Source organism: Myotis daubentonii, chromosome 9, assembly GCF_963259705.1.
Source record: "Myotis daubentonii chromosome 9, mMyoDau2.1, whole genome shotgun sequence".
Taxonomy (NCBI): Eukaryota; Metazoa; Chordata; class Mammalia; order Chiroptera; family Vespertilionidae; genus Myotis; species Myotis daubentonii.
Genome location: NC_081848.1, coordinates 84,858,165 through 84,883,927, shown reverse-complemented (window position 1 = coordinate 84,883,927; position 25,763 = coordinate 84,858,165). Strand labels below are relative to the sequence as shown.

At 70.2% G+C, this 25,763-nt stretch overlaps 1 protein-coding gene across 1 annotated transcript; it reads left to right on the top strand.

Annotated features, from left to right (window-relative positions):
• The first annotated feature begins 622 nt into the window (after nucleotides 1-622).
• On the top strand, nucleotides 623-25,332 carry MUC5AC (mucin 5AC, oligomeric mucus/gel-forming). Its single transcript, XM_059710920.1, has 51 exons — nucleotides 623-762; nucleotides 1,561-1,632; nucleotides 2,151-2,210; nucleotides 2,397-2,658; nucleotides 2,902-3,016; nucleotides 3,291-3,381; nucleotides 4,090-4,199; nucleotides 4,311-4,524; nucleotides 4,628-4,753; nucleotides 4,970-5,087; nucleotides 5,248-5,386; nucleotides 5,520-5,630; nucleotides 6,037-6,106; nucleotides 6,320-6,457; nucleotides 6,566-6,730; nucleotides 7,093-7,187; nucleotides 8,015-8,141; nucleotides 8,252-8,507; nucleotides 8,615-8,667; nucleotides 9,011-9,111; nucleotides 9,311-9,462; nucleotides 9,578-9,716; nucleotides 9,817-9,930; nucleotides 10,093-10,272; nucleotides 10,879-11,118; nucleotides 11,278-11,434; nucleotides 11,905-12,033; nucleotides 12,253-12,415; nucleotides 12,809-12,852; nucleotides 12,938-13,132; nucleotides 13,673-14,080; nucleotides 14,597-14,629; nucleotides 15,047-18,016; nucleotides 18,256-18,464; nucleotides 18,928-19,102; nucleotides 19,316-19,566; nucleotides 19,754-19,937; nucleotides 20,279-20,486; nucleotides 20,927-21,105; nucleotides 21,307-21,394; nucleotides 21,481-21,584; nucleotides 21,735-21,766; nucleotides 22,089-22,260; nucleotides 22,589-22,690; nucleotides 22,935-22,972; nucleotides 23,204-23,326; nucleotides 23,409-23,507; nucleotides 23,846-23,965; nucleotides 24,148-24,211; nucleotides 24,291-24,405; nucleotides 25,074-25,332. Exons 1-51 carry the CDS (start codon nucleotides 684-686, stop codon nucleotides 25,330-25,332), a joined length of 9,948 nt encoding a protein of 3,315 aa, XP_059566903.1. The 5' UTR covers nucleotides 623-683.
• Nucleotides 25,333-25,763: the final 431 nt, after the last annotated feature.

Sequence of the window (25,763 nt, the reverse complement as noted above, 5' to 3'; positions counted from 1 at the left end):
GGGCCCGCACGCTGTGGCCCGGGGCCGGGGGTCCGCACGCTGTGGCCTGGGGCCGGGGGTCCGCACTCTGGTGCCGTTTCTGCCGGAGCCACCAGGGCTGAGACCTGGGGGACGGTGCCTGGCCAGGTGGCATCGCCACAAAGCTAGGCACAGACACCCCTGTCCTCACAGCTACAGGCCACCGTGAATCCAGCTGCCCACTGCCCGCTGTCTGCCAGGGCGAGGAGCTGCAGCACAGCAGGGAGCCGACGGCAGTGGGCTGGGCTGCGCGGGTGGGGGGTGGGGAGGAAGGGCCTGCCCTGGGGAGCGGACCCCCAATCCCCTCTCCAGTGAGCGCAAGGCTGGCCTGGTGAGGAGACCCGTGACCTCTGGCTGCATGAGCACGGGTCACAGCGATCCCCAGGGCGGGGGCCCAGCCGCAGGACGCCTGAGCTAGGACTGGGGGTGCCCTCAGGAAGCCAGCCCCCCCAACCCCCCCACCCCCCCACCCCCCTGGCACACACACTCATCTCTGCCTGGTTCCGGCCGCCGGCCAGCCCACAGCCAGTGCCCACTGTTTACCTGGGTGAGGGGGGCCGCGGCCGAGCCCTGCCCGCCCGGTGGAGTCACGTGGCCTCAGCCCGGGTACAAAGCCTCCTGCCTGCAGCCCTCCCCAGAGGCGGCCACTTCTCCCACCTCTCGACATGGGTGTCGGCCTCGGGGAGCCCGCGCGGCTCTGGGCCCTGGCCCTCGCCCTCGCCCTGGCCTGCGCCCAGCACACAGGTGAGGCTCTCCTGGGGCTGCCCTGTCCATGGTGGCCCTGGTCCCAGCGGGAGCGGCGGCTCAGGGGCCCTGTCCTGTTCCAGACCAGCTGAGGGTGCCCGCCAGCAGCTCCGGGAGCTCGGACTCCGCCTCAGCCGCCCGCCGTGTCCAGCTCCCGGGGCTGGTGGGCGCTCGGGCTGCAGGTCCGGGTCCCGGCCCTTGCCCACCCGCCGCCCTGTCGGTGGGCAGCCCTGACCCACACGACTCGCCCTCCGGTTCCCCGTGCTCACAGCTCTCGGCCCCCTCCCCCTCGGGCCCCGGGGGTGGGCTGGTGCCCCTTCTGCCATCTGGACTGCCTGCCTCTGAGGACCCCAGAAATCAGCCTCCAGTACTTGGGCGGCCTTGGGGCTGACACCACCGTCCCTGGGCCCCCGGCCTCGCCGGCTGCACCCCCCGCTCTGTGGCCGGCACCCCCTGTAGGGTCAGCTCCTCCCCACTTTCGGCCCCTAACCTGCCCCGTTTTCCTGGGGAGCCCGGTACCTCCTGACCAGCTGTCGGGACCCTGGGTTTACTGACGGGCCCCTCAGAGGCCACGCCTCGGGCGCTGCTGGGCACGGTGTCTGCCGTGTGAATGAGGGAGTAGCGAGTGGATGCGCTGGGGATCCCAGGTCTGGCTGGGGGACCCCCAGCTGGTGGACTCAGCTGAGGGGTGCTCCTGGAGGGCCCAGGCGGCCGGCCCAGAGCCCCGCAGATGGCCCTCCCTCCAGCACCGCACGCCTCTCGCCCGCCCGGCTCAGGCCAGCCCTCCTCTCCCCACAGGCGGGGCCCAGCTCGGCTCTGCACCCAGAGAGGAGCACCCGCACCTCCCTCCCGCCCCCCAGGGGCCCGGCGGTGAGTCTGCCCTCCTCTCAGGGCCGCCCCCCACCCGTCCCGGGACCCGAGGGGCCACCCACCCTGGGTGCCTGCCAGCCGGCCCCACCGCGGGGCCAGGGCTTGGCTGGGGACACCCACATGCAGGCAGGGGCTGGCGGGCGCCTCTCGGGGTGGGTCTGTGTCCACGCTGCCTGTGCGGGGCCCAGAGCTCGGCCTGCTGCCCTCCCGGCCCTGGCGCGGGGGGAGGCGAGGGGCATCTCCCAGGGGCTCCCAGGGGCTCCCTGCCCCGACCTCGGCACCGTGGGGACCGCTCCAGCGCTGGGCCCCTGTGGGCGTTTTGAGATTCTGGGCGTAAGGAGCCTTCGGGTCTCGTCGGCGTGAGCACCGCCAGCAGGTGGCTGGGCGAAGGCCTGAGGAAGCAGAGCCAGCTGGCGTGGGAGCCACAGGCGCGGGCAGACCCCTCAACCCCCCCCACCCCCCCGCTGTGTGGGCAGAGGAGCGGGAGGGGCTGTGTGTCACCTGCCCTGTCCCCGCAGGCGACGCCCTGCGCCGGGTGAACATCCTCCCGCCACTGAGGACCGCCCCCGTGGTGCGCGGTGAGTGGCCCCGCAAGGCTGGGGGCGGCGGTCGGGGGTCCTCCTCCCTCAGGCCGGGGCCCCGCTTCCTGGGTGGACACTAAGTGTTGGAAAAGGGCCCCCGGGTGCTGGCAGGACCCCCCAGGCGCCCGGGCTCGGGCAGGTGCCGGCGGAGGGGGGCCCTCAGCACGGCCGCGCTCCCCACAGCCCTGAACCCGGCGCACAACGGGCGGGTCTGCAGCACGTGGGGCGACTTCCACTACAAGACCTTCGACGGCGACGTGTTCCGCTTCCCCGGCCGCTGCAACTACGTCTTCTCGGCGCACTGCGGGGCCGCCTACGAGGACTTCAACGTCCAGCTGCGCCGCGGCCCCGACGCCCCCGCCGGCGCCCCGCTCAGCGTCACCATGAAGCTCCGCGGCCTGGTCCTGCAGCTGAGCCCCGGCTCCGTCCTGGTCAACGGCCGCCCGTGAGTCTGGGCCCCGGGGCGGTCCTGGGGGGGGACGTGGGGTCACCCTCGGGAGTGAAGGCGGGCAGCGTGCCCCCAGGCCCTGCGCTTGGCCACCAGGCTCTGTGCTGCTCCTGGGAGTGTCCCTGTCCCGCCCGCTGCCCCATCCGTGGCTCAGGGAACTTGTCACAGCCATGGCCGGAGGACCCTCCCTGCCAGGGTCCAGCCCCCGCCACCCTGTCCACACCGGCCCCTCTCCCCCAGGACCCAGCTGCCCTTCAGCCAGTCAGGGGTGCTGGTGGAGCACAGCGCCAGCTACCTGAAGGTGGTGGCCCGGCTGGGCCTGGTCTTTATGTGGAACCAGGACGGCAGCCTCCTGGTGAGTCGGGGGACCGCAGGCCCCGCGGTGGCGCGGGGAGGGCGGGCGGGAGGGCTCGGGTGAAGCTGGGTGGGCAGGTGGGGGCCGGGGCCGGGGCGTCACCTCCAAGACTGGACGCCGCTGGGTCCGTGGCTCCGTGGGGCGCGCGGGCGGGTCCCCAGCCCAGGTGCCCTCTGAGCGGCCTGAGTCCCTCCCTGGGGTGCCAGGCTCCACCCTCGCGGTGCCTCCTGCCGGACGCCCTGGTGGGCCCGGCCTGACGCGGCCTCTCCCTCAGCTCGAGCTGGACACCAAGTACGCCAACCAGACCTGCGGGCTCTGCGGGGACTTCAACGGCGTCCCCACCTTCGACGAGTTCTTCTCCCACGGTGAGCCTGCGCCCCGCGCCCCACGCCCGCCACTCCGCTCCCTGCAGGGTGCTGCCAGGGCCCAAGTCCACCTTGGTGCACCTGCACCCATACGCATGTACACTCACACATGCGTGCAGACCTGCACACAGCTATGTACAGGCATGTGCATGGATGCACCTGCACACACCCACACGATCCCAGCAAACACACATACACACACGCACATGCATGTGATCCCAGCCCAAGGCATGCTCTCAGCACGCCCATGTGATCCTAGCTGCCGGCTTTCTCAGTGAGGTTGCTCGGGGCTGTGGTAGACCCTGAACACACACCCTCACCTGACATTAGGCCCCGTCACTGCTCTGTGTCCCCAGGCTTTGCCACCCAGCAGTGCCCCAGGCCCCCTCGGCCAGGCCCTGGGAGCCCACCCATCAGGGGTTCTCAGCCCTGGGGGACCGAGCCTGCCCAGCGTCCCGGGGCCCTGGCCAGGGAGCTCCAGCGCAGGCGTGGCCGGGCTCCGAGGGCCGGCAGGCGCTCAGGTTCACTCTCCCACCCTCTGGGCTGCGTGCCCGCCTCAGCCTGTGCCCGGTGGCTCCTCCTGTCATCTTCACAGCCCCGCATGTCCATGTAGCAGTGTGGACGGGGCGGCGGGCATGGCTGAGTTCCCTCGGGCGTGGGACGGGAGGGGCCCCAGGGCCTGCACAGCCAGCCCTGTGCTTCCCGCAGGCACCAAGCTGAGCGACGTGGAGTTTGGGAACATGCAGAAGCTGGACGGCCCCACGGAGCAGTGCCAGGACCCCGCCCCTGAGCCCCCGGGGAACTGCTCCATCAGCTCGGTGAGCCCCGCGTGGCCGGGCCGGGCTGGGCCGGGCCGGGGTCACTGGCCGGGGTGAGGGGACCGGGGACCCAGGCCCCGAGCCCGGACTCAGATGCCCGCTCTGCCCCAGGGCCTCTGCGAGGAGCTGCTGCTGGGCGAGCGGTTCCTGGGCTGCAACGCCCTGGTGGACGCCGGCAGCTACGTGCGCGCCTGCCGGCAGGACCTGTGCCTGTGCGAGCACGCCGACCTGGCCGGCTGCGCCTGCCCCACGCTGGCCGAGTACTCCCGCCAGTGCGCCCACGCCGGCGGGCGGCCCCTGGACTGGCGGGGCCCCGGCCTCTGCCGTGAGTGTCGCGCTGCCCTGCCCGCCCCCCCTGCCCCCCACCCCTGTCCTGCCTTGGGCCCCGAGCTGGGCGGGGTGTGACGAGGCCCGCCTCCTCCCCGCAGCCCAGACCTGCCCCCACAACATGCAGTACCGGGAGTGCGGCTCGCCCTGCGCCGACACCTGCTCCAACCTGGAGCACTCCCAGCTCTGCGAGGACCACTGCGTGGCCGGCTGCTTCTGCCCCGAGGGTGAGCCCCCCTCCCCCGCACCCCCCTCCCCCAGGACTGCAAGGTGCCTCCTGCATCCCGCTGCCGGAAGGCCCCGACCCGGCCGTGGCCGCTGAGCCCTGGGACGGAGGGGCCGAGGCACAGGGCCACAGAGCAGAGGGCCCGTCCGCTCCGCATGCTCACGCGTGGACAAGCCCCCCCCCCCACACCTGCCACACAGCCTGCCCGCTTCCCCAGGGACGGTGCTCGATGACATCGGCCAGATGGGCTGCATCCCCGTGTCCCAGTGTCCCTGTGTGCACAACGGGGCCACCTACGCCCCGGGGGCCACCTACTCCACAGACTGCACCAACTGGTAGGACCCCGTCCCACCCCCCATGTTGTCCCCCCCCTGCCCTGGGATGGCCCCTCCTGGGGCTGCTGCCCGACATTCTGTCCTCTCCCACTCGGCGGTCCGCGGGGGGCCGGGGGTGGGGAGAACGCGGGGCGGCACCCAAGGCCTGTCTCTGCCTCAGCACCTGCTCTGGGGGCCGGTGGAGCTGCCGGGAGCTTCCGTGCCCCGGCACCTGCGCGGTGCTGGGAGGCGCCCACTTCTCCACCTTCGACGAGAGGCCGTACACGGTGCACGGGGACTGCAGCTACGTGCTGGCCAAGGTGCGGCGGGTCCTCGCGGGACTGCTGTCGGCTGTGGGGCCACCCCCTGGGCCCTGGGCGTTCTGGGGTTCGGCGTGGGCGGGAAGGGGAGGCGGCGGGGCAGAGCCTGAGGCCCGGCGTCTGCTGTCCGCAGCCCTGCAACAGCAGCGCCTTCACCGTGCTGGCCGAGCTGCGCAGGTGCGGCCTGACGGACAGCGAGACCTGCCTGCGGAGCCTGACGCTGAGCCTGGACGGGGGGCAGACGGTGAGTGCAGAGCCCGGCTGGGGAGGGGCGGGCCTCATGGGGGGGACACTGCCCCCGCCCTGGCCCTTGCCCTCCATGGGCAGCAAGCGCCTGGCCTGGCCCCAGGACCTCCCGCTCCGGCCACTGCGTCCATCCCCGAGGGCAGCGCGGTGGGGTGGCTGCTCCAACCACCCACGAAGGGTGGTGGCTTCTCTGTGGATAAAAGCACCTCGGATTTTATGTGATTACAAAAGCGCCTCCTCGGTCCCTGTAGAAAACTTGGGGTGAGCACGGTCCGGGGGACACGGGGCATCAGCTCCTGTCGGGCCAGAGGCCTCAGGCACATTTCACAGCCTCGGGGGCGGCTGGGGCCCCGCAGAGCCCCCCCCCCCCCCGCCCCCATTGCGAACGCGCCCTCTGCTCCCAGGTCGTGGAGGTCAAGGCCAGCGGGGAGGTGCTAGTGAACCAGCTCGTCACCCAGCTGCCCGTCTCGGCAGGTGAGGCCCCGCCCCGCCCCGGCCCCCGGACCCCCTGAGCCCGCCCCGGGACCCCCCTGAGCCCGGCCCGGGACCCCACTGAACCCGGCCGGGGGGCCCCCCTGAACCCGGCCCGGGACCCCCCTGAACCCGGCCGGGGGGGCCCCCTGAGCCCGCCCCGGGACCCCCTGAGCCCGGCCCGGGACCCCCCTGAGCCCGGCCCTATGTCCGCAGCCGCCGTCACGCTCTTCAGACCGTCCACCTTCTTCATCGTGGCGCAGACGCGCCTGGGGCTGCAGGTGGAGGTGCAGCTGGTGCCCACCATGCAGGTGTTCCTGAGGGCAGCGCCCGCGCTCCGCGGCCAGACCTGCGGTAAGAGCGCCGCCCGCCCGCCCGCCCGCCCACCGGCCGGTGCCCCCGGGCCGCCCCGCCCCTCGGCTGTTCCCGTCTCACGCGCCCGCCCCCCCCTCCCGGCCCCAGGCCTCTGCGGGAACTTCAACCAGAACCAGGCGGACGACTTCCGCACCCTGAGCAGCGTGGTGGAGGGCACGGCCGCCGCCTTCGCCAACACCTGGAAGACCCAGGCCGCCTGTCCCAACGTCAGGAACAGCTTGGAGGACCCCTGCGCCCTGAGCGTGGAGAACGGTACGTGCTCGCACCCGCGCCCCGCCGCTCCGGCCGCCCACGGGGGCGAAGGTGCAGGGGCGCTCCGGCCGCCCACGGGGGGTGGTGGTGGTGGTGGCAGGGGCGCTCCGGCTGCCCACGAAGCTGGGGGGAGGGCAGGGGTGGGCAGGGGCGTTCCGGCTGCCCACGGGGCTGGGGGCAGGGGCGTTTGGCGGTGAAGGTGGACGCGCGGTGCGCCCCGGAGAAAAGGAACAAGCGCCGGGCTGCGGACCCAGGCAGGTGGGCGCCCGGGAGCCCCGGGGCGCTCGCCCCAGCACGGCGGGAATTCGGGTAGAAGCCTGGCACCCCGGCTGCCCGCGACCCCCTCCCTCCTCTGCCCACAGAGAAGTACGCTCAGCATTGGTGCTCGCTGCTGACCGGCCCGCAGGGCCCCTTCGCTCCGTGCCACGCCGCCGTGAACCCCGGCCCCTACTACTCGGTGAGCCGCCCGCCCGCGCCCGGTGTGGTCCCGGGGCCGTGCAGCGGGGTCTGGGCCGACCAGTCCCCATTCAGTCAGTCAGTCGTGCACACGGTCTCCGGTCTCCGGGGTGTCGGGAGCCTCCAGCCCTGCTCCGCCCCCGCGGCAGAGGATGGGGCGGGGCGCCCGGATGCTCTAGCCCAGCGGTCCCCACCTTTTCTTGGCCACGCCCACCCAGGCGTCTCTAAAACCCCGATGCCCCGCCCCCCGTGACATATAATTCTCCTTATTCAAAAAGCGAACTCCTGCTCACGTGGAGGAAGCCCAAAAGGCCATGAACTGGGTCCAAACCAGCTTCCCAAGAACATGGCGTCCACGAAGGAGAAAAATCAACGGAAGGACAGTGGGAGTCCTGGGGAAGAAATCACTAAGAAACTGTTAAAGAAATAATAATAATATGGAGGGATAGGAAAAATAGCAAAGTTTCGAAACATATAATAGAGAACAAATATGTCACAATATCTATTTATATTCTATATATGAGGCCGCTAGGACCAGAAGAAATGCAAAAAGCTCACTGAATAACTCATTCTGGAACTTCCCCCTTAAACGGCTAATTGCCCCCCTGCGGGCTGCGCCCCAGCCTGGGAACCTGCCCGAGAGTCCGAGCCCCGCCAGCAGGGCTGGGCGTGGTCACAGGGGCGGGCCCAGGTCTCTGCAGTTCTGCGGGGGGGGGGGGGGGAGGGGGGGGCGGTCCGGGAGCAGGCGGGGTGCGGGGCAGGCTCCGGGGTGCGGGGCAGGCTCCGGGGTGCGGGCCGGGTCCCTGACGGCCCACGCTCCGCGCCCAGAATTGCCTGTTCGACACGTGCAACTGCGAGAAGAGCGAGGACTGCCTGTGCGCCGCGCTGTCCGCCTACGTCCGCGCCTGCGCCGCGCGGGGCGTGCTGCTGGGCGGCTGGAGGGCCGGCGTCTGCGGTGAGTGGGCGGTGGGTCCCGGCGCAGGAGGGCGGCCCGGTGGGGACGGGAGCGGGGCCTGGGGAGGCGGGCGGCGTGCTGAGTGCCCCCCCCCGCCCTGGCACCTGCAGCAGCGCCCCTGGACACCTGCCCGCCGTCCATGACCTACCGCTACCACGTCAGCACCTGCCAGCCCACCTGCCGCGCCCTGAGCCGCGAGGACCCCACCTGCGCCATCAGCTTCGTGCCCGTGGACGGCTGCACCTGCCCCGACGGCACCTTCCTGGACGACGCGGGCAAGTGTGTGCCGGCCGCCAGCTGTCCCTGCTACCACGGGGACGCCGTGATCCCCAATGGGGAGTCTCTGCACGAGCGGGGGGCTGTCTGGTAAGGGCCCTGCAGGGTAGGAGGGGGCAGGAGGGGAGGGGGTGGGCAGGAGGGCGGAGGAGGGGCAGGAGGGGCGGGGCGGACCCCTGACCGCCCTCTCCTCTCAGCACCTGCACGCAGGGCACACTGACCTGCATCGGAGGCAACACCCCCGACCCAGGTGAGGGAAGGAGGGAGAGGGGAGAGGAGGGAGAGGGGGCAGGAGGGAGAGGGGGCAGGAGGGACGGGCCCTTGGTTATCTTCCCGTGAAACTTCAGGGTTAAACACCCCGCACGCCAGCGGGTGGGTGCCGGTCAGCGTCGGGGCCAGGCAGGCCCAGCCCTCGGGGCTCAGAGTGGGGGTGTCAGGGGGGCGCGCACACACACGAGCTACACACACACTGCACACACACACGCGGGCACAAACACATATCCACACATGCGCACAGCACAGCCTAGGTTGGAGGGAATTACGGGTGGGGGCGCCGTGGGCGGGTCCTCTGAGCGCCCCTCCCTCCCGCGCAGTCTGTGCCCCCCCCATGGTGTACGTGGACTGCCGTAACGCCACGCCAGGGGCCGCGGGCGCCGGCTGCCAGAAGAGCTGCCACACCCTGGACATGGACTGTGTGAGTGACCGTGACCCCCACGCCCAGGACCACAGTGACCCCACACCTGCTGGGCCCTGGGGGCCCCCTGTGGAGACCCCCGCCCAGGCTGGTCCCAGGAGGATCCCGCTGGGAGTGTGAGGGCCTCGGGGGACCCTCTGCCCTCGTTGCGAGTGTCTGCCCGGTCCCTGGGCACTGAGTGTGTCTGCCCCGCCCACAGTACAGCCCCCAGTGCGTGCCCGGCTGCGTGTGCCCCGCGGGGCTGGTGGCTGACGGCGAGGGCGGCTGCGTGGCGCCAGACGCCTGCCCCTGCATGCACAACGAGGCCAGCTACCCCGCGGGCCAGACCATCCGCGTGGGCTGCAACACCTGGTATGTGCGGCTGGGGCGTCGGGGGGGCCGGCAGGGGGTGCGAGGCCTCGGGCTGGAGCTGCCCCCCGAGCCAGCCCGCCTGGGGCCTGACAACCCCACCCCGCCCCTCCCCCAGCACCTGCAAGAGCCGGAAGTGGCAATGCACGGACCAGCCCTGCCTGGGCACCTGCGCCGTGTACGGCGACGGCCACTACCTCACCTTCGACGGGCAGCGCTACAGCTTCGACGGGGCCTGCGAGTACACGCTGGTGCAGGTACGGCGGCCGCCCTCCCAGAGGCCCCAGCGCCAGGCCCCGGGCTGGCCCCGCCTCCCCCCGCCCGTGAGCCGTGAGCGGACCCTCCTTGTCCCCGCAGGACCACTGTGGCGGGAACGGCAGCGCCCAGGACGCCTTCCGCGTGGTCACGGAGAACGTCCCCTGCGGCACCACGGGCACCACCTGCTCCAAGGCCATCAAGATCTTCCTGGGGGTGAGCGGGGCGCCGGGCAGGGCCAGGGCACCCGTGGGGGCTCCAGGAACCCCGAGGAGGCCCCACGCCACGGCCGAGCCAGGATGGCACCACTGGCCGGTGGACCCTCCCGGGAGGTGGCCTGGGGTCCCGCCAGCCCCTGAGTGACCCCTCCCTGCGCAGAGCTACGAGCTGAAGCTAAGCGAGGGGCAAGTGGAGGTGATCGAGAAGGGCCCGGGGCAGGAGGCGCCCTACTCCGTCCGCCAGGTGGGCATCTACCTGGTGGTGGACACCGAGGCCGGCCTGGTGCTGCTGTGGGACAAGAAGACCAGCATCTTCCTCAGACTCAGCCCCGAGTTCAAGGTGAGGCTCCACCCACCTGCCACCCCCTTGTCCCAGACCCACGGGGAAGCAGGGGGTGTGGGGTGGGGGAGAAAGACAGACAGAAGAGAGGCGGGTGTGGGCCTGGGCTGGCCTCCCGGGAGGGGGGGGTGGGAGACCTCGAGCTGTGGGTGGCAGGTCCTGTGGCTGCGGGACAAGTCAGAGCACCGGTCTGGAGCCAGAGGTCCCGTCCAGGGGTCGCAGGGGTCGCAGGGGTCGCAGGGCTGGTCCCTCCGAAGGCTCCGGGCTTGTGGCCACATCACCCCACCCGTGCCTCCGAGACCACAAGCCTCCCCGCTGTGCGTTGTCTGGCTGCTCACGTCCCTCGTCCGAGGACGCCCGTCCCCGCCCTCCCTCCCCCCAGCACGCTCTCATGTTCACTGCCTCTCGCCTGCAGGGACCGTGTTTCCACACAAGGACACACCCGGGGCCTGAGCCTGTCTTAGGGGGACACCATCTAGCCCTCACCCCTGTCCCCGGGGAGGGCCGTCAGCCTCAAGCGCCCCTCCTCTCCTGGGTCCGGGGCAGGGCAGGGGCCCCGGCCCCCCCTGCGCTTGCCCTGAGGCCCCCCACTCTCCGCGTCTGCAGGGGCGGGTCTGCGGGCTGTGCGGGAACTTCGACGACAACGCCGTCAACGACTTCACCACGCGCAGCCAGTCCGTGGTGGGCGACGCCCTGGAGTTCGGCAACAGCTGGAAATTCTCCCCCACCTGCCCCGACGCCCCGGCCCCCCGGGACCCCTGCACCGCCAACCCCTACCGCAAGTCCTGGGCGCAGCGGCAGTGCAGCCTCATCAACAGCGCCACCTTCCAGGCCTGCCACGCCCACGTACGCGGCCCTTCCTCTCTCCGGGCGCCTGGGAGGGGGGGGCCCCCCCGGGCCACCCGGTGGGGAGCCTGCATTTGCTGTGCCTGAGCTCCACAGTGCAGGCCTGAACCTGCCAGCACCCTGGGGGCGTCCCCAGAATCTGAGGCCTGTCCCCCACAGGTGGAGCCAGCCCCGTACTACGAGGCCTGCGTGAGCGACGCGTGCGCCTGTGACTCGGGGGGCGACTGCGAGTGTTTCTGCACCGCCGTGGCCGCCTACGCCCAGGCCTGCCACGACGCGGGCGTGTGCGTGGCCTGGCGCACCCCGGACATCTGCCGTGAGTTTGCGTGCTCACCCCTGGGAGGGGTGGGGTGAGCTGGAAAGGAAATGGGTGTGTATGTTGCTGATGGAGAAAGGCAGCTGTGGTAGAATCTTCTGGAACTGAGAGGTAGCAGAGCCCCCCAACCCCACCTCTTTCCAGCACGGACAGTTTGTCCATAGGGCGACATAGCTGGGGAGCTGCTGTGAGCGAGTCCCCCACCCCAAGGGGGTGCCTCTGAGAGGCAGGGGGCCCCAGCGGCCACCCTCCCCACTGCCCGTCTGAGCCACAGGAGTCTCGGCCACGCCCTCCAAGGCCACGTCCGAGAGTCATGGGAGGGAAAAGTCCAGAACAGCCGATGGGACTTGCTCAAAATGGGGATGCAGGGAGCTGGGTGGGCCAGCGGGCAGCCCCAGCTGTCCCTCTGTGGGCGCTGCCCCCTGGGCTGGTGGGAGGCCGGCTCAGGCTGAGCGTGTCCCTGCCCACAGCCCTGTTCTGCGACTACTACAACCCCGAGGGCCAGTGTGAGTGGCACTACCAGCCCTGCGGGGTGCCCTGCCTGCGGACCTGCCGCAACCCCCGTGGCCAGTGCCTGCACGACACGCGTGGCCTGGAAGGTGGGCTGGGCTGCTGGCCGGGGGGTGGGGGGGCTGTCCTGGGGGGCCTGGGACCCTGAACCGCCGGACTCTCCCTGACCCCTCGCCATGCCTTTGTGGGTGCAGCCTGGTACCCCCTGTGGTGCTGCGGGCAAGGCCCGGGGCTGGGGACAGTGCGGCGGCCGCGAGGGCGAGGCGGCGGGCAGCCGTGTACTGGAACTCAGTCTCCCTGGCCCCCAGGCTGCTACCCCAAATGCCCGCCGGAGGCTCCCATCTTTGACGAGGACGCCATGCAGTGTGTGGCCACGTGCCCGACCCCGCCCCCGCCGCCGCCCTGCCAAGTCCAGGGCAAGTCGTACCAGCCGGGTGCGGTCGTGCCCTCGGACGAGAACTGCCACTCCTGGTGAGTGGCCCCATGAGCATTCCCCCGGCTCCCACCCTCAGGACGAGGCCCCCACAGGCCGCCTCCCAGAGGGCCCAAGGGGAGGGGTCCTGGTGGCCTGGGTTTCCCTGGGTCACAGAGCCTCCTGCTGCAGGGGGGGGAGGGGCCTGGAAGGTGAAGGGAAGGGGGTGAAGGGATGGGGCTGGGGGCGGTGCCTGAGGCCACCCAGGGACCCAGGACAGACACCCTGGGGAGGAAGTCAGTGGGGCTCACGGGCCATTGATTGGAGGGGCCTCCCTGGAGGGTGACCCCAGGCTCCCACGGGCACCCCAAGGGGCTGCTCCTGCCCCCCCGCACTCCCCCCCGAGCTGGGACGAACTACCCCCCAGCCTCACCTCTTCCCTCTGCCGCCAGCGTTTGCACGGAGAATGGCGTGCGGTGCGCCTACGATGCCAAGGGTGAGCAGGGGGCCTTCCTCAGGGCCGGGGTCTGGGGTCCTCCCGCACCCCAGCCCCTGACCCGCCCGGGGCTCTGCTCCCACAGCCTGTGTCTGCAGCTATGACGGGCGGCGCTTCCGCCCGGGAGACGTCATCTACCACACGACGGATGGCACCGGCGGCTGCATCTCCGCCCGCTGCGGGCCCAATGGCACCATCGAGAGGACCGTCCACGCCTGCAGCTCCAGCTCCCCCGCCCCCCCCACCACCTTCTCCTTCTCCTCCTCCACGCCCCCCAGCGGTAGGCAGCCCCACCTCCTCCTCCTCCTCCCCCACCCCCAGCGGTAGGCAGCTGTGCCAGGACCATGCAGGGTGGCCTGGCCCTGAGACTCGATGGGGAGGGACTAGAGCGGGCAGAGGGCCGTCACCTGCGTGGAGGTCGGCCTCCCTGGGCCCCCGGGGGACTGGTGCCCAGGGCAGCGCTGCCAGTGCAGGCTCCCAGGCTGGCCGAGAGGAGGATGCCCCTGTCCTACCCCATCACAGCCGCCGCTCCCCGCACACCGCGGTCCTCACCCGCTTCTGGGGGCATCCTAGCGCCTCATCAGAGATCCCCCCAAGAGTGAGGAGTCCCCAGAACTCTGGCTTTTGGGTCCCCGTGTCCAGGGTCCATTCAGGGGGCGGGCTTCCCGTCGTGGAGGTCAGTTGCGGCGCACCCCGGGGACCGGGTGCCCATCGTGGACAGACAGGCCGCTGACAGGCAGGGGGCAAGGACGGGTCAGGGCGGGGCCGAGTGCGTGCTGGTCCCTGACGCTGGGCCCCCTGCTGTCCCTTCTTCCCGCAGCCATGAGCTCCACAGGCCCGCCCGGCCCGCGCCCCAGCCCTGCCACCAGCCCAGCCCCCGCCAGCACCCCCAGGCCGCGGCCTTCGACGGCCTCCGTCGCCCCCGGCCCCGCCTGTGGGGAGGACTGCCAGTGGTCAGCATGGCTGGACGTCAGCCGCCCGGGACGCGGCCTCGACAGCGGTGACTTCGACACGCTGGACAACCTCCGTGCCCACGGGTACCGGGTCTGCCAGGCCCCGAGGGCGGTGGAGTGCCAGGCCGAGCATGCCCCTGACGTGCCGTTCCAGGTCCTGGGGCAGCATGTGCAGTGCAGCCCGACCGCAGGGCTGACCTGTTACAACAGGGACCAGGTCTCAGGGCTCTGCTTCAACTACCAGATCAGGGTCCTGTGCTGCTCCCCCCGGGCCTGCCCCACCTCCCGGGGCCCTGCCACCTACAGCACAACCAACACGTCCGTGCTCACAGCCCCTGTCACCACCACCACACCTGCCCCAAGAACCTGCACACCTGCCCCAGCCACCACCTCACCTGCCCCAGCCACCACCTCACCTGCCCCAGCCACCACCACACGCACCTCTACACCTGCCCCAGCCACCACCTCACCTGCCCCAGCCACCACCACTCGCACCTCTACACCTGCCCCAGCCACCACCTCACCTGCCCCAGCCACCACCACTCGCACCTCTACACCTGCCCCAGCCACCACCTCACCTGCCCCAGCCACCACCACTCCTGCCCCAGCCACCACCACACGCACCTCTACACCTGCCCCAGCCACCACCTCACCTGCCCCAGCCACCACCACTCCTGCCCCAGCCACCACCACTCGCACCTCTACACCTGCCCCAGCCACCACCCCTCCTGCCCCAGCCACCACCACTCACACCTCTACACCTGCCCCAGCCACCACCTCACCTGCCCCAGGCACCACCACTCCTGCCCCAGCCACCACCACTCGCACCTCTACACCTGCCCCAGCCACCACCTCACCTGCCCCAGCCACCACCACATCTGTCCCAGCCACCACCACACCTGCCCCAGCCACCACCACTCGCACCTCTACACCTGCCCCAGCCACCACCACACCTGCCCCAGCCACCACCACTCGCACCTCTACACGTGCCCCAGCCACCACCTCACCTGCCCCAGCCACCACCACATCTGTCCCAGCCACCACCACACCTGCCCCAGCCACCACCTCACCTGCCCCAGCCACCACCACTCGCACCTCTACACCTGCCCCAGCCACCACCACACCTGCCCCAGCCACCACCACTCGCACCTCTACACCTGCCCCAGCCACCACCACACCTGCCCCAGCCACCACCACTCGCACCTCTACACCTGCCCCAGCCACCACCACACCTGCCCCAGCCACCACCACTCGCACCTCTACACCTGCCCCAGCCACCACCACACCTGCCCCAGCCACCACCACTCGCACCTCTACACCTGCCCCAGCCACCACCACACCTGCCCCAGCCACCATCTCACCTGTGAAAACAACTGGCTCAGCCCCCAGCCCAATGCCAGTTTCAACCACTGCTTCCACCACAGCCTCCGTGGCGACCTCAGCCCCAGGGCCCTCCGAGGTCCCGGGTGTGCCCACCACCTCTCAGCCCAGCATCATCTCCTGCCTGCGGGAGTACTGCAGCTGGACCGAGTGGCTGGACGGCAGCTACCCCGAGGCTGGGATCAACGGTGGAGATTTTGACACGTTCCAGAATTTGCGATCCAAAGGGTATGCGTTCTGCGAGCGGCCCAGCCAGGTGCAGTGCAGGGCCGAGCGCTTCCCGGACACCCCGCTGGCGGAGCTGGGTCAGACCGTGGTCTGCAGCGACAGCGTGGGCCTGCTGTGCCTCAACAAGGACCAGCTGCCCCCCATCTGCTACAACTACCAAATCCGGATCCAGTGCTGCAAGTGGGTGGATGTGTGCGGAGAGAGGACCACCCCACCGGGGACATCGAGGGCCATGCGCTCGACCCCACAGGACACAGCCAAAACCCAGGCCCCCTGGACCTCCACACAGCGCTGGACGGCCAGCTCGATCCATGTGCCCCCGGCCACCAAAACCATACCCAGCACACACACGGTCATACCACGCGGGACCACCCACTGCCAGCCACAGTGCACGTGGACCAAGTGGTTCGACGTGGACTTCCCGTATCCGGGGCCCCACGGAGGAGACCTGGAAACCTACAGCAACATCGTCCGCAGTGGAGAGAAGATCTGCCGCCGGCCCGAGTACATCACCCACCTGGAGTGCCGAGCCGAGAGCCACCCCGAGGTCAGCATCGACCGGCTGGGCCAGGTGGTGCAGTGCAGCCCCGACGTGGGCCTGGTGTGCCACAACCGAGACCAGACAGGAGGGTTCAAGATGTGCCTCAACTATGAGGTCCGCGTGCTGTGCTGTGAGCCCCAACCAGGCTGCCCTACCTTCGAACCAATCACCACACCCAGCACCCCAACTGTGAGCATCACCAGTCCTACTGAGACAACCGCCCACATGGCCACTTCCAGGACAACCTCTGTGCCGGAAACCAGCACCACCTCCGTGCCAGAAACCAGCACCACCCCCGTGCCAGAAACCACCACCCCCGTGCCAGAAACCAGCACCACCCCTGTGCCAGAAACCAGCACCCCCGTGCCGGAAACCAGCACCACCTCCGTGCCAGAAACCAGCACCGCCTCTGTGCCGGAAACCAGCACCACCTCTGTGCCAACAACGAGCACCCCCGTGCCAGAAACCAGCACCACCTCTATACCGGAAACCAGCACCACCTCCGTGCCAGAAACCACCACCTCAGCTCCCATAACCACCACAACCCCTGTGCCTGCACCTCTGACGACCCACCCCACATCGGGGACCACCAGCTGCCAGCCACAGTGCACGTGGACCAAGTGGTTCGACGTAGACTTCCCGTATCCGGGGCCCCACGGAGGAGACCTGGAAACCTACAGCAACATCATCCACAGTGGAGAGAAGATCTGCCGCCGGCCCGAGTACATCACCCACCTGGAGTGCCGAGCCGAGAGCCACCCCGAGGTCAGCATCGACCGGCTGGGCCAGGTGGTGCAGTGCAGCCCCGACGTGGGCCTGGTGTGCCACAACCGAGACCAGACGGGCAGGTTCAAGATGTGCCTCAACTATGAGGTCCGCGTGCTGTGCTGTGAGCCCCAACCAGGCTGCCCTACCTTCGAACCAATCACCACACCCAGCACCCCAACTGTGAGTATCACCAGTCCTACTGAGACAACCGCCCACATGGCCACTTCCAGGACAACCTCTGTGCCGGAAACCAGCACCACCCCCGTGCCAGAAACCAGCACCACCTCCGTGCCAGAAACCAGCACCACCCCTGTGCCAGAAACCAGCACCCCCGTGCCGGAAACCAGCACCACCTCCGTGCCGGAAACCAGCACCCCCGTGCCGGAAACCAGCACCACCCCCGTGCCAGAAACCAGCACCACCTCCGTGCCAGAAACCAGCACCACCTCCGTGCCGGAAACCAGCACCACCTCCGTGCCAGAAACCAGCACCACCTCCGTGCCAGAAACCAGCACCACCTCCGTGCCGGAAACCAGCACCACCCCCGTGCCAGAAACCAGCACCACCTCCGTGCCAGAAACCAGCACCACCTCCGTGCCGGAAACCAGCACCACCTCCGTGCCGGAAACCAGCACCACCTCTGTGCCAACAACGAGCACCCCCGTGCCGGAAACCAGCACCACCCCCGTGCCGGAAACCAGCACCACCCCCGTGCCGGAAACCAGTACCCCTGTGCCAGAAACCAGCACCACCTCAGCTCCCATAACCACCACAACTCCTGTGCCTGCACCTCAGACAACCCATCCCACATCGGAGACCACCAGCTGCCAGCCACAGTGCACGTGGACCAAGTGGTTCGACGTGGACTTCCCGTATCCGGGGCCCCACGGAGGAGACCTGGAAACCTACAGCAACATCATCCACAGTGGAGAGAAGATCTGCCGCCGGCCCGAGTACATCACCCACCTGGAGTGCCGAGCCGAGAGCCACCCCGAGGTCAGCATCGACCGGCTGGGCCAGGTGGTGCAGTGCAGCCCCGATGTGGGCCTGGTGTGCCACAACCGAGACCAGACAGGCAGGTTCAAGATGTGCCTCAACTATGAGGTCCGCGTGCTGTGCTGTGAGCCCCAACCAGGCTGCCCTCTGACTTCCGTGACCCCTTATGTGACTTCTACCAAGTCCCTGCCCACCACAGAGCCCTCCTCGGTGGTTCCTACGGTGACCGCCCTCAGCTCGGCAGCACCGTCAGTCCAGACGTGCTACTGCAGCGTGTCCGACAAGCTCTACCCCGCAGGTAGGTGACGGCTGCCTGGCTGTGCTGCCCCGTCACGGGTCCCCCTTCCTCACACAGCCACAGTGTGACCCACAAACAGGCGCTGTGATCACAGCTTCGCCTGGGCCGCCTTCGAGCCTTTATCCACGGACGTCTGGTCGGAAGGCCGCTGACCAGATCAGCCCTGGGGTGGACCATGTGGACGGTCGGCCCCGCCCTGCCCTCCCGGACACCACTGACGGCCGTCCCTTTGTCTGCAGGGTCCATCATATACCAGGAGGCGGACCTCGCCGGCCACTGCTACTATTCCGTGTGCAGCCTGGACTGCCACGTGGTGCGGCAGATGGACCACACCTGTCCCAGCAGCACGCCACCTACCGCCCCGGCGACCCTCCCTCCTGGCTCTTCCACTTCGGCCCCTGTGACTGTCACAACGCAAGGCTGCCCCAATGCTGTCCCCCCAAGAACGGTAACCTACCCTTCCCGCCTTTCTTGGGGGCTCTGGGCTGGTGTGGGACCCCAGCCCCCTTCCATCACCCACTGAGGCCCTGGCTTCAGTGGGTGATGACGGCTTTGCAGCCGAGCGCGGGGCTGTGTCCACCAGGTGGCCAGAAGAAGGGGGCCGGAGCAGGTGGCTGGTGCTCTGGGCAGGGCCCGACAGCGAGGGAGGGTGTGTGGGGTCAGGGTAGAGGACCAGGAGTGGAGCCTGGAGAACCCACGTGTGGGGAACAGGGTAGAAATGGAAGGAGAGGGAGGCGGCAACCCTCACACCCTCTTATCGGGGACCCTCCTGGCCAGCCCGGCAGTCGGCACTCAGTGGGATGGGGGCGGGAGGCCTGGCCAGTGCTGGACCCAACAGCACGGTCCCCATCCGTTCCCTGGGCGCGGAGGGGCGGCTGGGCGGGCGCCTGCAGCTGTCTTTGCTCCCGCAGAAAGGACAGACCTGGCCCATGCCTAACTGCTCCCAGGCCACCTGTGAGGGCAACAACGTCATCACCCTGGGGCCGCGCCCGTGCCCACATGTGCCCGAGCCGACCTGCGCCAACGGCTACCCTGCCCTGAAGGTGCCCGACCAGGATGGCTGCTGCCTGCACTACCAATGCCAGTGTGAGCCAGGGAGCCCGCCGGGCGGTAGGGCAGGGACTCGGGTGCGACACTAGGAAGGGCTTCCCAACAGTAGGCCTCCTCCAGCACCTCCCGGCGGCTCAGAGCCCGGCCTCGCGGCTCCCGCTGGTGCCCGGGGCAGATGTGTCCTTGGGGAGGGCCCGGGCGCGGCTGGGGCGGCCGCTGGCCCCGCTGACGCCCTGCTGGCGCCCGCAGGTGTGTGCAGCGGCTGGGGCGACCCCCACTACATCACCTTTGACGGCACCTACTACACGTTCCTGGACAACTGCACCTACGTGCTGGTGCAGCAGATCGTGCCCGTGTACGGCCACTTCCGCGTGCTCATCGACAACTACTTCTGCGACTCCGAGGACGGGCTGTCCTGCCCGCAGTCCATCATCGTGGAGTACCGGCAGGAGCGCGTTGTGCTCACCCGCAAGCCGGTCCGCGGGGTGATGACCAATGAGGTGGGGCCATGCACAGGGTGGGCGGGGTGCTGGGTGATGACCAATGAGGTGGGGCCTCACACGGGGTGGGCGGGGCTTACGGGTGCATTTGGTGCAGGGGCGCTCGGGTGGGCGGGGCAGAGGCTGACGGCCTGTCCGGTTCCCCTCGGTGTGTTGCGTGTTGCGTGTTGCGTGTCGCCGGGTCTAGATCATCTTCAACAACAAGGTGGTCAGCCCGGGCTTCCGGAAAGGCGGCATCGTCGTCTCCCAAGTCGGCATCAGGATGTACGTGACCATCCCCGAGATCGGCGTCCAGGTCATGTTCACGGGCCTCATCTTCTCGGTGGAGGTGCCCTTCAGCAAGTTCGCCAACAACACGGAGGGGCAGTGCGGTGAGCCCCCCCTCCCCCACCCCTGCCTGGCTCCGGGGACGCCAGCCCCGTCCCTGGTCATTAAATGCTGCTGACAGTGTCCACTGGGAGGACGCTCCCTGCCAGTGAGTCCCTGGGAGGGGCCGGGTGCTCGGCAGCGTGCAGCTGCCCTGAGCGCTGAGCCTGCGGGGACACCCCCCCCCCCCAGGCCCCACCTGTCCCTCCTCCTGGGAGCTGTCCAGGGTCCAGCTTCCCGGGGTGAGGGAAGCACAGGGTGGTCGGGGACCCACTGGTGCAGCTTGAGGACACTGGCCCCGGAAGGTGGGCGTGGCTGCCTGACTCCGTCCCGCCCTCTCCCCCAGGCACCTGCACCAATGACCCCAAGGACGAGTGCCGCCTCCCTGGCGGGGCGGTGGTGACCTCCTGCTCGGACATGTCCGGGTACTGGAAGGTGACAAACCCCGACCAGCCGTCCTGCCACGGGCCTCCCCCGACACGCCCTACGGTGCGGCCCACGACCCCGCCTGCCCCGTGCCCGCCCTCGCCAATCTGCGAGCTGATTCTGAGCGAGTGAGATTCTGGGAGTGGTTGTGGGGGGCGGGGGGCTGTTCGGCTGACCCCACCGTCGGGGCTGGTGGGGAGAGATGGGCCTGCGGGCTCCTGGGGAGGCGGGCACCCCTGGAGAGCAGAGCTGTCTCTTGGCCCGCCCACGGGTGCTACTGCTGCTGGCACGCCAGGCGCAGGGCTGGGCAGGGCGGGCGGGCGCCTCTGAGCTCTGGCGGCCAGCTCACGGTGGACCTGTGCATAAGGCGTCACCCAGGTTTGCAGGGCCAGGGGGAGCCCAGTGGGGAATTTGCAAAAAGAAATGGCCATGCTGCGGCCACATGAACCGGCGGCACCAGGCACTCGAGGGGCTCAGCTGTCCCCGCCCCCGGGGCCGTCTCCTGGGGAAGCCTGAGCCTGGCGGCTGGAGGCCGGGCTGCCCCGTGACCGCGTGCCCCTGGCCGCAGCGTCTTCCAGCCGTGCCACGCCGTGATCCCCCCGAGGCCTTACTACCAGGGCTGCGCATTCGACCACTGCCACATGACCAACGCCGACGTGGTGTGCTCCGGCCTGGAGCTGTACGCCGCGCTCTGCGCCTCCCGCGGCGTGTGCATCGACTGGCGCGGCCGGACCAACCACACCTGCCGTGAGTGCCGCCCACGGGCAGCATAGCCGGGGGGCCTCCTGGAGGAGGAGGAGGAAGAGGAAGAGGGTGGGCGGGCTCCAGGGCAGAGCACACTGGCCCCACGGCGCAGGGGTGGGGCCTGAGGGGCCCCCAGCAGGTGTCCGCTCTCCGCCAGAGCCTGGCTGGAGCTGTGGGCCTCAGGTGTGGCTTCTCTCTCCACAGCCTTCACCTGCCCCGCCGACAAGGTGTACCAGCCCTGCGGCCCTTCCAACCCGTCCTACTGCTATGGGGGCGACAGCGTCAGCCTCATGTACGTGCCTGCCCCTCCCTCCCGTACCCCCCAGGACCCCAGGGGGGAGGGCACAGGAGCCAGAACACCCCTCCGCTCCCCTGCAGGGCCCTTCAGAACGCCGGCCCCATCACGGAAGGCTGCTTCTGTCCGGAGGGCATGACGCTTTTCAGCGCGAGCAAGGAAGTCTGCGTGCCCACGGGCTGCCCTCGTACGTCCCCACGGGGGGCTTGGGGCAGGCGGGGTGTGCCCTCAGCGGGACCGGGGGCTTCCTGTGGCTGTGGGTCCGCGGGTTCTGCCCCGGAGACTGGATGGGGGGGCCGTGGCTGCCCAGCAGTGACCTTAATCTCTGTCCCTCCAGGCTGCCTGGGGCCCCACGGGGAGCCTGTGGAGGTGAGTGTGGGGCTCTGGGGGGGCAGGGCTTCCTCTCAGAGCCAGAGGCTCGGGGGGGGGCAGCGAGGGGGACACAGTGTCCCAGCAGGACGGGGAGCCCTGGGCCCTGGAGGAGTGTGGGTGCTGGCCAGCCCCATCCTCACTGGGACCCCTCCTGCTCTGCTAAGAGGTGAAGGAGGAGCTGGTCACCGGGGGCCCCCGGAAGCCTCAGGCACTACCTCACTGTAAAGCCCCTCCCTCAGGCCCCCTGCGCCCCTGCCTCTGGCCACCTCCGGGACAGGCAGGTGACCGGGGCTGGGGCTCATGTGTGCCTCCCCTGCAGCCTGGCCACACGATCAGCTCCGACTGCCAGGAGTGTACTTGCGAGGCCGGCACGTGGACCATGAGCTGCCGGAGACAGCCCTGCGCGCCGCCCCCCGCCTGCCCCGAGCCCGGACTCGTGCCCGTGCCTGCGTCCCCTCAGGCCGGCCAGTGCTGTCCCCAATACACCTGCGGTGAGCCCCGGGCTGGTGGGGGTGGCCGCTGTCCTCAGGTCTGCCGAGGGTCGCTTGCGCTGGCTCGGGACTGGCCACTTGCCATGGGGGCTCTCAGCGCTGGCACCGGGGGGACAGTCCAGGACGGGCAGTGCCTGCCCCTGCTGTGGCCTCATCGGGTGACCCCAGCAGGTGTCCCGGGAGGGTGGGGCTCGTCGGCCCAGGCTGCCAGGAAGCCACACCCTGGGGGCGGGCAGTGCCCCCTGGAGAGCCCACCCCCACCCACTGGGCGGTCAGCACCCCTGGGGACGACACGCAGGTCTCTGAGCGCCTCCTTCCCCCCTCGCAGCCTGCAACACCAGCTACTGCCCGGCGCTCCCGGCCTGTCCCGAGGGCACACGCCAGATCCTGACCCACGAGGAGGGGGCCTGCTGCCCCAGCCAGAAATGCGGTGAGTGAGCTTGCCCGCAGCCCGTGTGCGGCCAGGCCTGTCCCTGACGCTCCGGCACGGGCGCTGCCCCCTGGGGCCGGGCCTCGCTCGGGCACAGCTAGAAGGGGCCACTGGTGATGAGCGTGGGCACTGCGCCTGGGAGGCCCGGGGGGCGGGTGCAGGGGGCGGGTGCAGGAGAGGGCGGGGGGAGGGCAGGGGTGCGGGGCGCCCAGGGCGGGGCTGCAGCTGCTTCTCCTCCCAACAGCCTGGATGGCCTGCAGCGTGAACGGCACCTTGTACCAGGTGAGCACCCGCCGGAGATCAGCACCCGGCTCCATGCTGAGCGCGAACAGGCCCCGCCCATTTCTCCGGCCGGGCGGGTGATGGTGACCTCCGTGGGGACTCAGCCTGGGGGCTCTGACCCGGAGACCGAGGCCCTGAGGGCCACCCTGGGGGGCAGGGCCCCAGCCTTGAGGGGATGTCCAGGAAGGCAGGGCCACCAGCTTGCTGACGCGGCCGCCCTGCCTCCGGCAGCCCGGCGCCGTGGTCTCCTCCAGCCCGTGCGAGACCTGCAGGTGCGAGGTGCCCGGCGGGCCCCCGGCGGACACGTTCAGGATCAGCTGTGAGACCCAGACCTGCCACAGCCACTGCCCAGCGGTGAGTGCCCGCCGCCGCCCCCATGCCGAGCCCCCTGGCGGCGCTGCCCCCGGCTCAGGCCGCACGTGCCCCCTCCCCGCAGGGCTCGGAGTACCGGGTGCAGAGCGGGCAGTGCTGCGGGTCGTGCGTGCAGGTGGCCTGCGTCATGAACACCAGCGACGGCTCCGCCCGCCTCTTCTCCGTGAGTAGTGGCAGCGGGACTGCTGGGGTGTCCTCCGCTGGGGAGACAGGGGCTGCAGACAGGCGGGGGCGGAGCAAAGCCACCCCTAGGAGCCTGGGGGGAGGGGGCAGCCCCACCCCCTCCCCCGCCCGTGGGGAAGGCCCTGTGAGGACAGCGCCGGCTGAGAGGGCGGGATCCCGGGGCCCTGGGGTCCCCGGGGCGACGTCCCTGCCAGGCACGCTCCTGGCAGAGGCCAGGGAGACCCTCGGACGCCACAGGCTGGGGACAGACAGACGGACGCAGGGCCCCTCCGCTGGAGGTCCCTGGGGAGATCGCTCACCAGCTGGGGGGCCCTGCAGCCCGGAGAGACCTGGTCGGAGCCTGGCGACCGCTGTGTGACCCACGAGTGTGAGCAGCACCAGGACGGGCTCGTGGTGGTGACCACGAAGAAGGCGTGCCCCCCGCTCAGCTGCCCGGCGGTGAGTCCGGCCTGCCGCCTGCCCGGCCTGCGCCGACGGGATGGGGAGTGCAGCCGGCCCCGCAGGGCTGCAAGGCCACCCTCCCACCCGGGCGCGGTCCACTCCCGTCCGAGCCTGGCCCTGCGTCCCGACCCCATTTCCGGGGCTGCCGGGCACTGATGGCACCCCCTTTGTTGGCCCAGGACCAGGCTCAGTTGAGCAAGGACGGCTGCTGCCTCTCCTGTCCGCCACCCAAGCCCCAGAACCGTGAGTGGGCTTCTCCGTGGGGGGCGGGGGGCTCAGGGAGCACTGGGCAGCCCTGACCCTCTGCGCCCCGCCCTCCCAGAGTCCACCTGCACCGTCCAGCACAAGCACCAGGTCATCCGGCTGCAGGGCTGCAGCTCCGCGGGCCCCGTGCGCCTCGCCTACTGCCAGGGCAACTGCGGGGACACCGCCTCCATGTACGTGAGCCACCACCCCCCCGCCCCCCGGGCAGGCCAGTGGCTGTGGCCGGCTCCCCGGGCTCCGTGTTTGCAGACGGGGAGGTGGGGGCGAGGGGGGCAGGAAGGGGAAGCAGTAACTACTCCCCCAAGTGGCCCGGGGCGACAGGGGCCAGCAGGGGTCCTGGGTGGGCTGAGGGCTCGGGGCTGGGGTTGGGACCGAGGCCCTTAGCTGTTAGGAATCATGTGACCCTATTTACTGAGACCAGACGCAGCGTCCCCCTCCGTGGCTTGGTGAGCCCCCCGTGCACACCCCCAACAAGCCCTGAGACCAGCCGTGGGGGTATTTTTTTAAATATACGTTTATTGATTTCAGAGAGGAAGGGAGAGGGAGAGAGAGAGAAACATCAGTGATGAGAATCATTGGTTGATTGCCTTCTGTACGCCCCCTACTGGGGATGGAGCCGGCAACCCAGGCACGTGCCCTGACCAGGAATCGAACCAGGACCTCCTGGTTCATCACAGATGCTCAGCCACTGAGCCACGCCGGCTGGGCCAGCCACGGGAGTATTGACCTGTGGTTGTTGGACGACGGCCAGCGTGCCTCCGAGAGCCGGGTGTCCCCGCGGGCGGTGCTGGGGGTGCGTGGTGGGGTGCGTGGCTCCAGGCTGAGCCCCTGCCGCTCGCAGGTACTCGCTGGAGGCCCGGGCATTGGAGCACAGCTGCCGCTGCTGCCAGGAGCTGCGGGCCTCGCCCAGGAACGTGACTCTGCGCTGCGCGGACGGATCGCGCCGCGCCTTCAGCTACACGCAGGTGGAGGAGTGCGGCTGCGTGGGCCAGCGCTGCGACGCCCGCGGGGACCTGCAGCGGCGGGACCCTGAGCCCGGGCGCTGGAGCCGAGGGGCCCGGGCCCTGCCCCTGGCTGAGGGGCGCCTCCCTCCCCACTGAACCCCCTGCGTTCCCTGCGATCCAGCTCCCACGGCCAGGAGCCTGAGCCCCCTGGCCCGGGCTGGCGGCCGAGCCCGGGGTGTGCCGTCCACCCGCCCGTCTCCTCTGGGGGCCCGGTCTGGCCGTGGATCCGGCCGCTGCTCCCAGACGTAAGCCTCGCGTGGGGTCGTATCCACGACGTCGCTTAGACACGCGGCCGGCCGCTCGGGGCTGCAGGAGACAGAGCCCCCTACCTCCGCCCTGGGCCTCAGGGAGGCCGACCTCCCAGAAATACACGTGGAGCATTTTGCAAGACCCGGCTCTGTGGTGTTTTATGTTCATGGGCCCAGGGGAGGGCGGGGGGGGAGGAGGCCCCCACATCTACCTACCCACTGACCACCCACCCACTGACCACGTCCGGCACCAGAGGGCCCCCTGGGGGGGGAAATTCC